The sequence below is a fragment of the Chanodichthys erythropterus genome, chromosome 15 (assembly GCF_024489055.1).
Source record: "Chanodichthys erythropterus isolate Z2021 chromosome 15, ASM2448905v1, whole genome shotgun sequence".
Classification (NCBI taxonomy): Eukaryota; Metazoa; Chordata; class Actinopteri; order Cypriniformes; family Xenocyprididae; genus Chanodichthys; species Chanodichthys erythropterus.
In genome coordinates this window covers 2,623,234-2,641,942 of record NC_090235.1, presented here as the reverse complement: position 1 = coordinate 2,641,942, position 18,709 = coordinate 2,623,234, and the positions used below count along the sequence as shown (strand labels likewise).

The 18,709-nt window shown below is 35.4% G+C and overlaps 1 protein-coding gene across 1 annotated transcript; it reads right to left on the bottom strand.

Moving 5' to 3' along the window:
- Positions 1-2,161: 2,161 nt before the first annotated feature.
- Positions 2,162-3,973, bottom strand: galr1a (galanin receptor 1a). The gene is made up of 3 exons (XM_067412367.1): positions 3,320-3,973; positions 2,579-2,644; positions 2,162-2,467 (listed from the first exon to the last, which is right to left on the bottom strand). The coding sequence occupies exons 1-3, from the start codon at positions 3,971-3,973 to the stop codon at positions 2,162-2,164; spliced, it is 1,026 nt and encodes a 341-aa protein (XP_067268468.1).
- Between the last annotated feature and the right edge of the window lie 14,736 nt (positions 3,974-18,709).

Sequence of the window (18,709 nt, the reverse complement as noted above, 5' to 3'; positions counted from 1 at the left end):
CACAAAATTACTGTTATTGGCGAGTAACCTCATAAGCAGGGTTTTAGCTGAGTTAAAAAACATTAACTGAATGTAGAGTTGTGAGAGGATGTGTGTCAGATCTGCGTCATGTATTCCAGGACTTAAAGTGACAGCAGCCTGATAAACATTAATGTTATTCAAAGAACAAATAACAAAGGGAAATCACTCACTGCTCTTGACTGAATAACTTTTGTAGCTTTAACAAGCATTAATCTATTTTCAGTGTATAATTTATGCAGTAAAGTCTGTGCTGCGTTTATTAACTGCACAGATACAGAAATTATTCAAGACATTGTTCAATTTCTGTATATTTAAGCCTACCTGTTAGACCTACCTGAACATCTTAAAGCTCTGTTTACAAGGTTACAAGGATCAAAAACAATAACTTTTTTTTTTGTGCATTTTAGCAAAAATCTGAACCACCCCACCTGGGCCTGTAGAAAAAAGTGCTGAACCCTGATATATTAAAGACACAGCCTTTACAAATTATAGCTTTCAATTATACTGTATTCAAATGGCTATAATAATGCCTAAAATTGAGAAAGAAAAAAAAAAATACATTCATCCGAGAATCAGCACCAGTGCTGGTATCAGTAATACTGGCTTTCAGTGCTTAGCAAAAATGCTATTAAAATGCAATTAAACATATTTAAAATATACTACACTATGGTGTTTCTACATCATTTTGAAAGTATTACAGGATAAAAATATTAAAAACGTTATTTTTTAATTGTGTTTATTTTGTAATTGATTGATAGCACTATATATATATATATATATATATATATATATATATATATATATATATATATATATATATATATATATATATATATATATATAGATATAGATAGATATTACAGCTATGGAAAAAAAATAATTTTTTAATTGTGTATTCTTTTAATTGATTGACAGCACTATATATGATTGACAGCACTATATATATATATATATATATATATATATATATATATATATATATATATACTTAATTTTTTCCATAGCTGTATATATATATATATATATATATATATATATATATATATATATATATATAGCAAAAGAAAATATACATGCAATATAGCAAGCATTTGATCGCATGTTGATTATACTACATATATAATATAATATAATATAATATAATATAATATAATATAATATAATATAATATAATATAATATAATATAATATAATATAATATAATATAATATAATATAATATAATATAATATAATATAATATAACAAGCCAAATTGTTAAGTGATTTTCTAACATGATGTACTGTATATAATATGTTGGTAACACTTTACTAAATGTCTTTATGTAAAATGGATTATAAATGTATTCATAATGTATGTTATAATGCATTATATCATAAATATTTGTAACCAAAGTAAAAATGCATTATAATATTTGCAGATTTATTTTACTGTCTGAAATTGGTTGTGTTTTATGCGTTAACTTCTAAAGGGGTAAAATATTATAATGTATCATAACCGTGATTACAATTATTCATGAGGACATACATTTTTCATAATGCATTATTTATAAAGGCTTTAAGTAAAGTGTTACCAAAATGTTCTAATAATTATACCTTATGTACAACATATGGGACATTTCCAAGACCCCCCCCCCAACCCACAGATGATATAAAGGGGAAAATGCTATTAAACAAGCATTTGATAGACTTTGAAAGACTGAGAAATTATATCATGGCTCAAGATAACAGTTGATTACATTTCAGACTATTTTCCCTGTAGGAAAAGGAAAACCAGATCCTCACTCTCCTTAACCTTCACCATTTTTTTTTTTTTTTTTTGATTGCACGTATTTACAGGCCATACATCACTACAGCTTCACAGCAGGTGCTAAGTAAGGTCTCGATTGCACTCCAAAGAGATTCATCATCATGAGTAAGCACACAGCAAATGCTTTTTTAACATGCCAAAAGCCCTTAAAAAATGGCAACCACTCAAATCTCCAAGTATTTAAGAAAAACACTGGCCAATTTCTAACCATGTTCAATTCTTATCAATTTAAATCAATATGTAACAAGCTTCTCACCTTCTCCCAAGCCTAAAAACTCAACTTTAAGTCTTTTTTAAGCTATCATAAATTGACAAACATAACAGCTGCAGGAATTACACAGTCGTGCAGTTGGTGGATGGTGCTGCCTTCATCTCTCTGGCCTCATTTGTTGGGCACTCAGAAGCCACCCTACAACGGAAAACCTGCTTATACGCCTGCCTGAAGTTCTCGGAAAGGAACGCATAAATAACAGGATTAACAGACGAGTTGCTGTAGGCCAGACAATGGGCTGCCACGCGGAGCACGAAGGACGCCTGGTTCAGGGGGAAGGAGCCAAACTCGACCCACAGGTGCACCACGTGATGAGGCAGCCAGGACAGGCAGAAGACCACCACAACCACCAGAACTGTCTGCGCAGTCTGTCAAAAGAGGTGGAGAGACATTTCTGCTGGTTTTCACAGTCCACAATTAACAAAGGTGTGGGAAAGATATGAGATTATATTTTAATATTTAAAGCAAGCACTCCTTACCTTCTTTTTTGATGCCTCAGACTTTTTGGAGACATTTCTTAACTTCTTATGCAAATGATTCAGGACCTAAAGACACATCGACACATAGTCAATTGAAAATTAAAATGTGAGAATGATGGGTCAATGATTTGACCCACTTTTTTTTTTCCAGATATATAAAGTTTTACAACAACTATACAACTTTTTTTTGCTATTTATACAAGGGAATTGAATACACACAATGGAACATTCTATAAAATATATAAGTTTTACATTTCTTAATATTTATTTTGATATATTTTGTGGGGCTTAAAGTAAAAAATAGATCTAGGTGGTAAAAAATAATATTTGAAAACATTTTGTTAGCCAAATCAACATGCAGGAGATGCAATTTTTGTTGTCATGTGACAAATGCATAAAACAGAGAGGACCCATAGACCCATATGTTATTTTATGTATTTATTCTTTCATGTTTTGTTCAGGACTCAATGGAATAAAAATTAATTAATGGAATTAAACTTAACTTACAAATTCTTGAATATGTAATAAAACTTTTTTTTAATTAAACCATAAAACCATTTTTCAAAAACAAAAAAACAAAAACAATAATGACAATATTTCTAACTTGGCACACATGCTTATTTTTCATCGAAAACAGATTCTAAACCAAATCCACATATCATTTTGCATTAATAAGGATTAAAATCAATGCACATTAAATGCAAATATTCATAATCAATGATGAAAATATTCATCACTAACCTTGGCATAACAGAAAGATATCAGAATCAACGGCAGCACATATCCAAAGACAAAAGTGCACACCACATAGATTTTCCTCTTGCTGTGATCTGGCCACACTTCCCAGCAAAACGTACTGTTGTCCTTACTTTCCACGATACCCTGATAGTAGGCAACCGGGGTGGCCATGGCTAAAGAAAGCAGCCATATGATCAGCACCCCGATCAATGCATGCCTCGAAACTCGAATGGATGAGGACTTTCTGCAGTGCACTATGGCGATGTACCTGTCCACCGACATGGCTGATAAAGTGAAGATGCTCACCAACATGGACACGGTGAAAAAGTAGTGGATAAACTTGCAAATAAAGGCACCCAGGATCCATGTGGGCAGCATGTAAACTGTTGACTGAAAGGGGATGCAGAAGAGCAGATAGGACAGATCTGCCACGCTGAGGTTGAGGATGAAGATGTTGGTGGTGCTTCGTTGCTGTCCAGGTTTGCGTTGAGCCAGAACAGTGATAACCAGAGAGTTTCCCAGGACCCCTAGAGTAAAAATGAGTCCAAAGATCAGAAGCGTGACGAAGTTGTCGGTGCCGATGCCAAATAGGGTTTTTTCAGGTGCCTCCAAGTTGCCTTCAGGTCTGTCTAAATCACTGCTGTTTTGGACGTTCATCTTTAACGTGGACGTTTGTCGTGAAAACGAAACCTTGAAGATCTCCTGCAATTAGTTTTCTTGGTTCTTGGTTGATTCTCCAGAAGAGAGGCTTTGATTGGAAAATCCTTTAAAGTTTACCGGAGTGCAACAGCGACGAGGTTTGAGTTGAAGGTGATCATTCACGCGCATTACAATATTTGTATTGTTCACACTTTCATAACAATAAAAATAATTCTCAGAAATGAAGCTTCTGACAATCCTTTTGCTTTCTCACACTGATGGCGCTTAGATTTATGTTTTCATCTGCAGGAGCTCTTCTAGTATTTGCGCTCGCGCTAGGTGGAAAAGAGCTGCTCTGCTACCGCGATAAAATATTGCTTGTGTGGACGTCACTGAGACACCAATTTCCGAGCCTTACTCACCCGTCCTCTTATGAACATGGAAAAGCAGGATCTATGATTCAAGAGTCACCCCCACCCCACCTTCTCAACTCAAGTGAAAGTTACATTGTATTGTGTTGAGACAAATTGTGCAAAGGATTTTTAATATAAGTATAGTATATATAAAAAAGCAAGTTCATAAAGCATTTGGGGGGTGAGGATTAGGACAATTAGGACATTTAAGTAGCCTTTATAAATGTGCCCTAGAACAAAATCTTGAGATAAAACAATGACATATTTTAAGATATGTCAGTGCAAGTTGCTTTCAGTTAAACAGCTCAAATATGCATTTTAGTCTGGGACTATAGGCTTAAAGGGTTAGTTTGCCCAAAAATGAAAATTCTGTCATTAATTACTCATGTCGTTCCACACCCGTAAGACCTTTGTTCATCTTTAGAACACAAATTAAGATATTTTTGATGAAATCCATGAGGTATATCACTCATCCAAAGACAGCAATTTAACAGAAAGGTACTAAAAACATCATTAAAACAGTTGACTTGACTGCAGTGATTCAAACTTAATTTTATGAAGCGATGAGAATACTTTTTGTGCGCAAAAACAAAACAAAAATAACAACTTTATTCTTCCGTGTTTACGTCCGAATGCCGGCTCAGTATTGGTCAAATCTGCACACGTGAGCGCGACGCATGCGTGTGATGCTGACGCAGGAGCCGGCCAATAATGAGTCGCCGTTCTGACGTAGAACCTGGAAGCAAACAACCAGTGATGGGAATAACAGCATTATAAATAATGAGTTACTAACTGTGTTACTTTTTTCAGTAATGATTAATCAAACAAATTACTTTTCCCTTGTTACATCGCCATTACCGTTACTGACAAAAAAAAAAAAAAAAAAAAAAATGCAGCGTTACTATAATTGAGCTCACTGAAGCGGTTTTCATCCGAGTAAGCACTCTCTCAGCCATACGACCTGCAAAGTTTTTTCTCTGGTGTGTGTGTTGGGGTGGGACACAGGCTAACTGATGATGACTGGTGTGTGACTACAGATGATAGACCTGCAAAGCGTTTTGTTTTAAAGAAATAGTACAGGTTAGTCATACACAAATATCATTTTAAAACTGATATTAATGTACGATGCTCTGTGTGTCTGTGTCAGAGCATGCTAGCAGAATACCCTTTGTGACATGCTGGATCAAAAATATGTGAAATAAATTTTAATTAGTCGAATAGTTGTTTTTTCAAGCCATTAATTGACTAATCACATTTATATTAATTTAATTTCTTAAATACTGGAGAGAATAAACCATAATAATGAGTGTTTATGTATCTATATTGCAATCAAGGGCACGCATAAATCTTGCCATAAAGAACCAGCAAAAGTAATGATTATGAATGTGACAAAAACAAGAAAGCACCCTAAGCCTGTAAGACGCGCTCCAGTTCACGTGCAAGTGATCACGCCGGCGCCTCCATGTCATGGTTATATTGTCTGCTATATTTGCTTCTTATTTATTAAATCCAGGCAATTGGTTGATGCAACATTGATTAAAATTAAGATAAAATTTTTACAAAACAAAATTCACTTAAAAGAAAGGCTTTCTACAAAACTTAATGAGGTGCTCAAAATCCAGAGGTGGGCACAAATACATCAAAAGCGATTTTGTTACAAACTACAAATACTGGCTCATGAAATGTAACAAAATAAAATACAAAATACTGATGTGAAAAATGTATTTAAATAAAAATACAAGTAATTCGTATTTTGAAAATACAAAAATACTCGCACAATAATTTTAAGTCTTTTTTTTATTACTGGAAGGTCAATAACACAAATAGTAGCAATAACACAAAAACATTTAGCCAGAATGAAATCTATTCACTTTAAATCAATTACTTCTTCATAATTAATACAGGAAAATTCACACCATATTGCTTTACTGAATGTACATTAAATGAATGTCTTTAAGCCTGCTTCAGTAGGCCTATAGCCTGACCTTTAAAATAGATTTTGAGAGTGGTAAATATATATATTTCTCCCAAGACCCCTACCTCACTAGGTAATCAGCTCATTACCTCAGATCAGTGGAGAACTAACATTACTGCAGAAAATGTTGGGGATAGGCTAGTACTCCAGGGAAAAAAAATAACCGACTGAGATTTTGTCACAAAATCAAAATTCCATTTTAATCATAATATATATGATTAATCATTTACATTTATGCATTTGGCAGATGCTTTTATCTAAAGCGACTTACATTGCATTCAACGTACACATTTGACATGAATGATAAACAACATTTACAACATCTTGTAAAAAACATTTTACAAGGTATACATCATAATATGTGTGGGTTTGTTTTACACACGACACTCCCTGACCGCGTATGCCTTTTCCATAGTAGAATCGCGCTGCGTGCGCAATTATTGAAAAACAATAGGATTGATGATTATTTTACACAAAATCCGAAGGAATATCAATATTTCTCACATGTAATACGTTTAAAAACGTGTAAAAACTGCAGATAGATTTTATATTGTGAGCGCTTGCTTAGCATGGAGATTTCAGTGGAGTTACGAGCTTACGACGATCTCATAGGGCACAATTTTCTCTATAATGCCGTTCAGTGTGCAATATATGTGTAGACTGTATATTTTTCACAAAACACTTTACCTTAATGCCGTTTTTAAGAGGAGCAGCGTGGCAGCGCCATTTCTTCTCCTGTGTTCAAAACTCGTTCACTTCTTGGAGGAAGCCCGGTCCAGAGCTGTTAAGGGTGTCACGTGATTTTCGTGCATCTAACCTGGACGCAGGCTGCGTCCGAAAACCTAGGTAGCTGTCTTGCTGCCTCGCTGTCTTATAAGAGAATGACTTGTACTGCAGCGTTTTTACATGAAGGTACCTCACAAAATTGATTTCGGACAGACTTCTGAGGCAGTGTAACGGTTTAATGATCTACAGCAATATAGCGTGAGCTGTGGTGAGAACTAAACAAATATTTAATTATTACAGTAGTAATTTCTCTATATAAATGATATCAAAATTGAAATATGTTGGTCAAAATCGTACATTTATACACAAACTGAGCATCAAATGCAACTTTTGGACGCCATCTTTATTTTTCTAGCTCAACTGTCACAGAATGGAAAGCACAGGATTGTGGGATATCAAAGGCAGTGAAGGACACATCTATGCTTCCTTCAAAAATCGATCAGATGAAGGTATCTCAGGAAACAGGAAGTGAGGCTAACATTGGATTCGGACGTGCCTTGATGCCTTCCTAGCTTGAAATGTGTCCTCAGAAGGCAGCATTTTACAGTTTTCGGATGCAGCCATTGCCATTGCCAACATCAGACCGAAAATATGGCAAAATCATTTACAATGGTGATAAGCATATGGTGATTTTTCTTAAGTATTTAAGTATTTGAAATACTCTAAATACACTCCCTCAAAATATTTTGTTACAAACTACATTTTATTTTTTCCACACCTGCAAAATACAAATTACAAAATACACTAAAGTAATTAAATACGTATTTAAAATACATTTAATTGAAATACTGCCCATGTCTGTCAAAATCATGCCTGATCCATCTACACTGTAAAAAGAACACTGTAAAATGTATGGTAACTTGCTGGCAGCAATTAGCAAGCAAGTTGCTGTGTTCTATTCCACAGTATGCTTACTGTAAATTTAATCACGGTAACTATTTTGTTACTGTGTTTATTATTATACAGTAATATTTAAAATTTACAGTAAAATATGAGCAAAGTTACCTTGCTGAAGTCAAATCCTAGAGAAAGTGTGGAATCTCCTCTGTTTCTGCTGCTGAAAATGTCCTGCTCAAAATTTCTTCATTGTGATTCACAGTAAAACCACGAGGCTTTGCAGGTTTACAGCAACATGATGTATACAGTTTCTGCAGTAAGGATTTGTTAATTTTACCATAAAAATGCTGTGAAAACTACAGAAATTTGTTACAGTGTATATTTCCCGATATATTGCGCATCTTATGATGTATCCTATCTTACTCATGCTGTTCACTTTTCATAATCAAATAGATTAATTTAAAACATAACATATGCCTATTTAAACATAAATATGAAACTACGTTTTCTTTAATGGCTAACAACACGTAGTACTGTACTACAGAGAAGTTTCATGTCATGAGCAAGAGCGGAACATGAGTCATGAGTCGGATCAAGAATAATTTATTTTTAGACTTATATTTAATATTGGGGGCATAGTTATTTGACATATTTGATTTTTTTTTTTAATTTTTTTTAAGTAACGCAATAGTTACTTTCCCTGGTAATTAGTTACTTTTATAATGATGTAACTCGGCTACTAACTCAGTTACTATTTGTGATAAGTAACTAGTAACTATAACTAACTTTTTTAAAGTAACATGTCCAACACTGCAAACAACGTGTGAGAATGACACGGAAGAGATGTTGTTGAATAAAGTTATTATTTTTGTTTTGTTTTTGTGCACAAAAAGTGTTCTCTTCACTTTGTCTTCTAGCAGGAGTTTTTTTTTTTTTTTCATATGAAATTGAATTCTGTAAAGAGAAGAGACTAGAGAGTAGATTATAATACTAAAACATGATGTAAATGAACATAAAGGAAATTAAAAATGCAGTTCATAGATACCCAAAATGCTATACATGTGATCTTGGTTAAGTGTGCCATTCTGAATAATTCCTTCAATAGTGTTTGAATTAATACATATGCAAAACAATATAAAAGAACATTTGATTACATAGGAAAATTGGATACATAATTGTACAAGTGATTATATCTCAAGTGATTATATAGAGGGTGTAGGATTAGGATGGACTGGGGTACATTTGTCTGTTCAAAGTAAATTTAGAGTGAAACTTTGTTCTGTCATGACAACTCTCAGAGAGATTAGCATGGTAATGGATGTGGCAATGTTAATATATTTGGTCTTGGCAAAATAGATATGCTACAGTGCCGCTGCTGTTGATTTTTGCTGCTGCTGTGCAGAGCAAGTAGACTTGCTACTGCTAATACATTCACAGACATGCTGCTGTGAGCATGTAAGACATGCTGCTGCTGCATAACATAGATGAAATAACCCCGTAGCAGATCTATACAGGTGGAGCTGGGGAAGATGGAGGTTTTCTGAAGCACACTGCAGACAGCTAACAGCAAACAATACCAAGTATTTGAATGTTGAGCAGCAAGCTCATTGGCTGCTGATGCCGCCACAACCAATCAGCTACACTATGTAGATAATGATGTGATTGATAAGGGACCTATCAGCCTGCGGCATCTAGAGTTTCATGCCAGAACTTTGTATTTGTAAACCAGTCTTATCTTTTTACCACGGTAACCAGGTGTTAGTTGCTCTTCGGGGACAATGCCTCAGAACTCTACATCATGGTCTGCTTGTTGGATGAGGGGTATTGTGGATTATTTGTTAAAGCTGCAGTCCGTAAGTTGTGCCTCTTTGTCGCCAACTCTGTTTGAAACCTGAAATTGTAGTTATTTGCAGAATTGACATTTTTCATGTGGGTTGTGCATCGGCACGGCTCCTCAGCACGGATGAATCTAATATTTGCTGTCAGTCACCACATTGGTGTGAATACTGTACTTTGGAATTAGATTCTACGTCTTGGAAGTTTGACTAAAATAAGAATTTTCACCAGAAAATGACATCTGAACAAGTAAGTAACATGGCTGCCACTTTTGTTCTGACCAACTGAGAAAAAAAAGCATTACAATAACGCACTACCAAAGGTGATTAAATCTAATGATCGCTTAGTTCAGATCACGTCAAACTGCAAATTATTATTATTGTTATACTTTGTTCTCAAATTGTTAATGTTAATAACATCAGCATTGTGTGATTGTGTATTTAATGTGTATTAGCTTTACCTGTAGATTTCAATTTCTGTAGCCACTCCACAGTTCGAAGTCTTTTGCTTTTACAGGTTAATCTCCAGTTGTCACTGATGATTGTTATTTCTGGGTTACAATCCACCATCAAAATGATAAGTTTAATTATTTCAGCTGCTGTGAGAAAAGGCTATAAATGATCCGCTACCAGCAGCATCCTCACATGCCATATAGCCTACTAGCTGGGATTAGTAGTTCTTTATGTAAACAGACATGACGTAATGACACAAAGACAAATGAATGCATGCTTGAATTTCCTGCAGAAACCTACCAGTACCGCTCTTATTAGAAAACATTATTACAAGCATACCGTTGTGAATCAGGCTAAGGTAAGGAGATAGTTTTGAACACTGGCTGGTTATGTACTTGCTCAAAAATTGATTTTGGAACATTTTTACCAAAAATTATGGACTGCAGCTTTTGTTAAATATAACAAACAATTGTGTGTCTGATCTTTCTCAATCACTACAGTGTTTTTTTAATGTTTTTGTTTTATGAGTGTGTTTGTTGGGTGACAACCTTTGCTAGTGTTATGGAAGAATAAATTGATTTTAAACATGCATGAAGTGTTTTGGTAGTTATATGCCCGTTTCACAGTCTAGGCTTAAGCCTATAGTCCCAGACTAAAATACATGTATTAAAATATGTCAGTGTCATTGTTTTGTCTCAAGATGCACACCAGTAATGTTTTTTGTTTGTTTGTTTGTTTGTTTTTTTCTGGGGCACGTTTATAAAAACTACATAAAGGTGCAGTAGAACGTCTTTTCAAAAGATGTAATATAAGTATAAGGTGTCCCCTGAATGTGTCTGTGAAGTTTCAGCTCAAAATACCCTAGATTTTGTTTAATTAATTTTTTTATCTGCCTATTTTGGGGCATCACTATGCACCGATTCAGGCTGCGCGGCCCCTTTAAATCTCTCGCTCCCTGTCCTCCCGAGCTCTCGACTATAAGTGCATTTATACAGTGAATAAACAAAGTTCACACAGCTAATACAACCCTCATCTTTACAAGATGTTCGTCATTCATGCTGCATGCATGCATCGATTCCTGTGAGTATAGTATTTATTTGGATGTGTTTGATTCTGAATGAGTTTGAGGCTATATACTCTGTGGCTAACGGGCTAATGCTACACTTTTGGAGAGATTTCCAAAGAATAAAGTTGTGTTTATGAATTATACAGACTGCAAGTGTTTAAAAATGAAAATAGCGACGGCTCTTGTCTACGCGAATACAGTAAGAAACGATGGTAACTTTAACCACATTTAACAGTACATTAGCAACATGCTAATGAAACATTTAGAAAGACAATTTACAAATATCACTAAAAATATCATGTAAGCATGGATCATGTCAATTATTATTGCTCCATCTGCCATTTTTCGCTATTGTCCTTGCTTGCTTACCTAGTCTGATGATTCAGCTGTGCACAGATCCAGACATTAATACTGGCTGCCCCTTTCTAATGCCTTGAACATGGGCTGGGATATGCAAATATTGGGGTCATACATATTAATGATCCCGACTGTTACATAACAGTCGGTGTTATGTTGAGATTCGCCTGTTTTCCAGAGGTCTTTTAAACAAATGAGATTTAAGAAGGAGGAAGCAATGGAGTTTGAAACTCAACATATGTCTTTTCCATGTACTGAACTCTTGTTATTCAACTATGCCGAGGTAAATTCAATTTCTGATTCTAGGGCACCTTTAAATATCCTTGTACTAAGGCCTAATCCTGGCTTAATCTAAATCCTAGTCTGTGAAACCTGGCCTTAGTGTATTTTGAATGTAAAATTATGTACTGTGCCAACTGTCAAGTTAGAGTAAAAGTTAACCTGAAAAACTACAAAATAGTGTGATTGTTCAGCTGAAGTCAGTTCAGTGTTGATTCAGTTCTGTTGTAAAGATCGTCAATTATTAAATGAGTTCATTTCATCTATAAAGCAGGTCTGCAGAAAACAGTGATGTCATTGTCCATCTCAGTTCAGTTCTCATCCAATAGTGTCAGTGCAGTCAATAATATGGTTAAATATATATCCCCAACTAAGCAAGCCAGGCAAGGAACCCAAACTTCATCAGGTGACAGAAATGGAGAAAAAAAACCAGGCTCAGTCTGGGGACCAGTCCTCCTCTTACCAACGAAAGAACATGGTGTGATTATGATATAGGCTTCATAACAAGTCATAAATCAGAATGTGGATTGGTAGCGTTCAAATATTTCATCCAATTCCTTTTGCGTGAAGACTGGATGCATCACACCAGTATGGAGACAAAGTTGGTCATAGGTCTGGTCAATATAAAACATTTATTATTTAAGAAGCTACCCATTACACATAAATTGCCTTCCCCTCTCACATGCTGAATGGTTTCCTTTTACCCTTAATGCACAACTACCAGTATCCAAAGAGGAAATACAACTGCGCTGTCCTCAGGGAACCAGAGATGGTTAGTCATGTATGATCGCTGAAGAGATAACCACATCACCAGCCTTCTCGTTGGGTATTGATGGTGCTGAGGAAACTATGACAACTGAATTTCTAATGAAATTATTTTAAAAAAAAATCGTAACTTGAGAGCTACTGCATATTGTCTTTTTAATGAAAAATCATTCTTATGATAAACATGAATTGGAATGTGGCCCCACATGACATGACAAGGTTTTAGTGAATCACCAGACAGTGTGAGACAACCTGAGCATATTTCAAACACATCGAACGATTATGGAAAGATACAACCAATACAAATCAATGCAAGTTTCTTAGGAAGCTCATAAGACTAAGAACCTCCAGAGAAATTAAAGGATCTTTTGTAAAAATTCAATCTGAATTGTAAAACAAATCAATGGCTGTTTTTTTTTTTTTTTTTTTTGGCATGAGAAAAAATAAATCAACCACTCATCAATGTTCTAATCACACCGAAAGATTATTAGGCTTCTCTTTAATGATTTAGATTGTTTTGGAGTCCTCCAGCCTTTTGTGTGCTGTCCCTGTGAGATCTTGATGTTACCATGGTGACCAGTTGCCTCTTCTCAAAGACCAAAACATTTTTTCTCTCTCAGTGTGAGAGACTGTGCTGGAGCTGATCATGTTTTTCTGGGTCAGATGAATCAAACACAATGTGATTAAGCCCCTCACAAAGATCATTACTCATCTAAGAATCCATTTTAATCATATGTTTATTAAAAGCGAGGACAATTGTTGTTTAGAAGGAGTCATCGGAGCTCTCAAAGAGTAATGGTCAGCATATCAATATATTGCTTGTTTCAGCACCATGGACAGAGACGGAGAACACAGGCCTTGGGCTTGAACCAGTACATCCATTGTCCGTGAATACTCTTCTGATGGCTTCTTCTAATTTAGAAGAGACAAAAGAAATTATAATGAAATTAAGTATTTAATGCTTTGCTTGCAGTGGTCTCTTTTTTTGACAAGTCTGACGCAACGTGCCCTGAAGCATAAAGTTAGTCATTAGTCTCGCTCCTTCATTTTTGTAATAGGCTAACCTCTTCTTGATTACTGTTATAGATGGTCCCATAAAAATGCATAATTTCATTTAGAACACTCATTCAGAGCACTTGATGAAATGAATGAATTGCATCATCCCTGTTAGAGAAGGCATAACATATTTATCAAATCTCACCTGAATATGTCATTGTTGAAAATACTGAATCGCAAAATGTTATTTATATATTATATTCTATGCCTTTCACTGTTTGCACTGTTTTTCTTTTTTTAAATCCAATTCAAATGATCAAATTGTTTCATATTGCTTTAAAGTAAAATAATGTAATCTTTTCTGTAATGTTGCCACACAAAATAAAACACATCTCTGACAACTTATTTTTGCTGCGCTGAATGATGTTGTTAATTTACCTTCATCCTTATGCTTCCTTGTAACCCAAAGCAATATTCTCATAAATGAAATCGTGAGTAGATCTGAAATGGAAGGTTAGCACAGTTCATCTCAGTATTTCCTCAAAAGTCTTCCTCTTCTCTCATCTGTCCTCTGAGGTAAGTACTCTGACAAGCTTCTTTTATGTTGAATGTTATATGACCTGTTCGATGTTTTACACAGGAGAGAACAGATATTAGATCAGGAAATGGAGGGATGAGTGATTGTGCTGCTTCATTTGAACTGTGGAGGGGGTAAGAGAGCATCATTATTCTCTCAAGACTCCAGTGAAGTAGAGTAGAAGCACTCAAGTCAGGGTTCTGTCACGCTGGTTCTTAGTTTGGTGACAAAACCCTGACACTTATATATTGTCATGTCCTTGTGTAAGAGTGCGGCTTTAAGTGTGCATCATGCTTTTTGTGTGTGTGGAGTGTGAAGCCAAGATGCCGCCACTCCAGTCTAGTTAGGTTTTGTTTAAGTGTCAGGGTCTGGACATTTAAAGTGTCATGCTCCTTGTTTCATCTACTGTTGTGAGAGCAAGTGTTGAGTGTTCATTCCCTCACCATGTGCTCCTGTCTGGGTTTGTTCCAGAAAGCAGGTTATAAAGCAATGTTATTTTGCTCTAAAGTATTGATTTATTTGATATGTTTGTTAAGTTTAGGTATTGGGTAGGATTAAGGGATGTAGAATATGGAATAAAGCATTAAAGGATTAGTTAGTAAAATTTTCCTGATAATTTACTCATCCCCATGTCATCCAAGATGTTCATGTCCTTCTTTCTTCAGTTGAAAAGAAATTAAGGTTTTTGATGAAAACATTCCAGGATTATCATTATTATACTTCAATGGCCTCCAAAGGGTTGAAGGTCAAAATTACAGTTTCAGTGCAGCTTCAAAGGGCTTTAAACGATACCAGACGAGGAATAAGGGTCTTATCTAGCGAAACGGTTGGTCATTTTTGAAAAAAATGTTAATGTATATGCTTTATATAAACAAATGGTCGCCTTCCAAGTGGTTCTTCCAAAACCGCACTTTCGTATTCTTCAAAAAGCTTACGCTGTATCTCCTACGCCTTCCCTATTCTACTTACGAAACAAACGCAGCACCAGTTCCATTTTTTCCGTAATAGGTTGAAGGTCAAAATTACGGTTGAAGGTCAAAATTACTTGTCTGGCTATCACCAGACCAAGCTCAATTTAAAACTGAATATTGGTCTGGGGCGTTTGCTATGTATTTCCTATTGCACAAGAGGCATGATCAACAAGCATTATTGAATAGTCCTTCAACCAATCAGATCAGCGATCCGGGTGACGTACTTTTGCAGAGCGATGCGAAAACTCCAGACAGGTTTAGTTTGTATTGGTTTGTAGCATTGAACAGCGGTTTGCAGAAGCAGCAATGGCATTGAGCGATTTTTGCAGGTTGTGCAAAAAAACATGAAAGTGAGTGGTATTTACACCCAGTCGAGCGATTTGTTTGCTAAACTAAAGAAGTTATTTAGCATCGTTGAGAGGTTAAAAGGAATTGGATTTACGGTCGTGCGAGAGACGTCATCGTGTTATACCCGCCCAGAGCCATAGAAAGAGCTCTGTACCCGCCAACAGCGAGCAAGGTGGATAAGCCAGTCTGTGATTGGTTCCCACAAAAGTGTAACAGATGCAGAAGAAATGAATGTACGGGTTTCCAGACTGAGTTGCCGGGCGAAATCAAATCGCCGGCAGATCAGGCTGGGTACTTCAATTACCTTACAGTTTCAGTGCTTACACTGTAATTTTGACCTTCAACCGTTTGGAGGCCATTGAAGTATAAGGAGAATAATCCTGGAATGTTTTCATCAAAAACCTTAATTTCTTTTCGACTGAAGAAAGAAGGACATGGACATCTTGGATGACATGGGGGTGAGTAAATTATCAGGAAATTTTTATTTGAAAGTGAACTAATCCTTTAATATGTGCTTTATACGTATTAATAAACAGCCATATCCTAGTAAAATGCGTCCTAATAAGCAACTATTTAATAGTGAGAAATGGACCCTAAACTAAAGTGTTACCAAATAAACCTAAACAGCCATAGTATCTTTGAAAGCACACAGTTTTTTAGCTCATTCAATCTATGTTTTTAAATTTTTATATTTAGCATCAAATAAAAAAAATATATTTCTTGTTCAAAGTAATAAAAACACAGCTATTAAAGATTAAAAGATAAAAAATAAAAAAAAAGTTAGAAAAAAAAAGATGAGATTAAAAAAATATATTGTACAACCACCCAGTAGGTGGCAATATACAAAAAGAATGTAAATAGTCATTAAACGAAAGAAGAATTATGGCGTACTTCTTTTTAGTTACCATTGTGATTCCTGGGCTCTGAAATCTCAAATCACACCAAATCACAAACAATCCTAAAATGGTTGTTGCCAGCAATCCGCCTCAGCAATCTGCCCAATGACACAGTACACCATTGAGACAATAGGCGATAGAGCCTTGGGTGCTGAGCCTTTCTTCATAAATGCAATAAATATTTTGATTTATAGAAATTAATCTGCAATGACATAACATAAAGGTTCATTTATGTACAGGCAAAATGTATTGAATGTTGTAGAATAAAACACTGCAGTCATGTTGAAAATAATGTCCTATCGTCTGCGCTGATAGCCTTGTGGGCAGCTCGGGTGACCTGAGTTTGAATTCCGGCTTGTGGACCTTTCCCGATCCCAGCCCCTCCATTCTCTCACCTACTTTGTTTCCTGTCTACTCACTGTCCTATTATAATAATGTAGCGAATTAGCTCAAAGGGGAAATATTAATAATTATTCATAACTATGATTATGAATTATAATTAAGTATGAATATTTGAATTTGTAGGGATGATGATCGTGGATGGTAGACAACTGGAGATCAGAATGGACGAGTGATGATGATCGGGAGACACACATACAGGAGGAAACAGGGAGCATGCAGGAATGGAGACGGTGAGTATCAAAAGGGGTCCTTGAGGTAAGCATGTAGATAGTTCTAATGCAAACAAGAACGGACAACTGAGGGAGGAGAGTGGTGCGCTTAAGTATAGCTGTAGTGATGAGTGGATGGCTTGCAGGTGTGGATGATTACTGAGTGGTAACTCAGAGAGTGCAGGTGAGGGCCAGGGAGGAGGATGGGAGACGGAGACCAAAACTGACGGGAACTGTAACATGACACTTAGCTGACATTTTAAAATCTTTATTTGAATATGGCAACATGATACCTTGTTCTACAGTATTTCTATGAATAAATCACTGACAGAGACCCCTCCCCTATCAGCCAATCACTGTGTGCATAGTTATTAAGCGTGTTGACATCATCCATAGCAACGAGGTCAACCGTGCCTTTTCAGTTTGCTTAAGTAAAATTTTGTCTCAGTACCTTTGTGAATAGGCTTTAAGAGAAAACTCTTAGCTAAGAACATTCACTGCTATTTAGGAGAACTCTTAGTGGTAAGATAAAATGTTTTGTGAATACGGCCCCAGGTCTTTAAAGGGTTAGTTTACCCAAAAATTACATTTCATTAATTCATTAATTACTCACCCTCATGTCGTTCCAAACCCATAAGATCTTCATTCCTTTTCGGAACACAAATTAAGATATTTTTGATGAAATCCGAGAGATATCTGAACCACACATACCTGTAGGCAGCAATGTAATTGCACCTTTCAAGGCCCTGAAAGGTAGCAAAGACATAATTAAAATTGTCCATGTGACTACAGTTGTTCAACCTTATTGGACCGCATGGATTTCAAGATCTAGGTAACCTTAGCCTGTATATATACACTATATATTGGCAAAAGTTTTGGAACGCCTGCCTTTACGTGCATATAAACTTTAATGACATCCCATTCTAAATCTGTAGGGTTTAATATGGAGTTGGCCCACACCGGGCAACCTATCACGGTACCATGCTTTAATTCACTGAGCTCCTGAGAGAGAAACAGTTGTAGAAGCAGTCTGCATGCCTAGGTGCTTGATTTTATACACCTGTGGCCATAGAAGTGATTGAAACACCTGAATTCAATGATATATATATATATATATATACACACACACACACACACACACACACACATATAATATAATATATATATATATATATATATATATATATATATAAAGACTTACATGCATCAAATATACAAAAGCAGACATGTTGAACGGTGAAATGTGTGGCAGGTTAATAGTTTTCTGCAGTAAATAAAAAAAAAGGTTTCTATATGGGTCATTTTTGACCCATGTGTGTAAAATTGATGTAAAACGACAAAAACTGTGTTTGTAAATAAAGTAAGAAAGGAAAAAAATAAACATAATGATTTGTGGAAATCAAAAATGAGATATTTAATGAATAACTGGAATAATAAATGATAGAATACATGAATACATTTCTTTTAAAGATTCACCAAAGAAACACTCAGCCATGACTGAAATAACATAGGGAATGAATATGGGTCATTTTAGACCCATGTTGTGCATTAGAGGGGTATTGATACAAAAACTTATTTTTGTATCAATA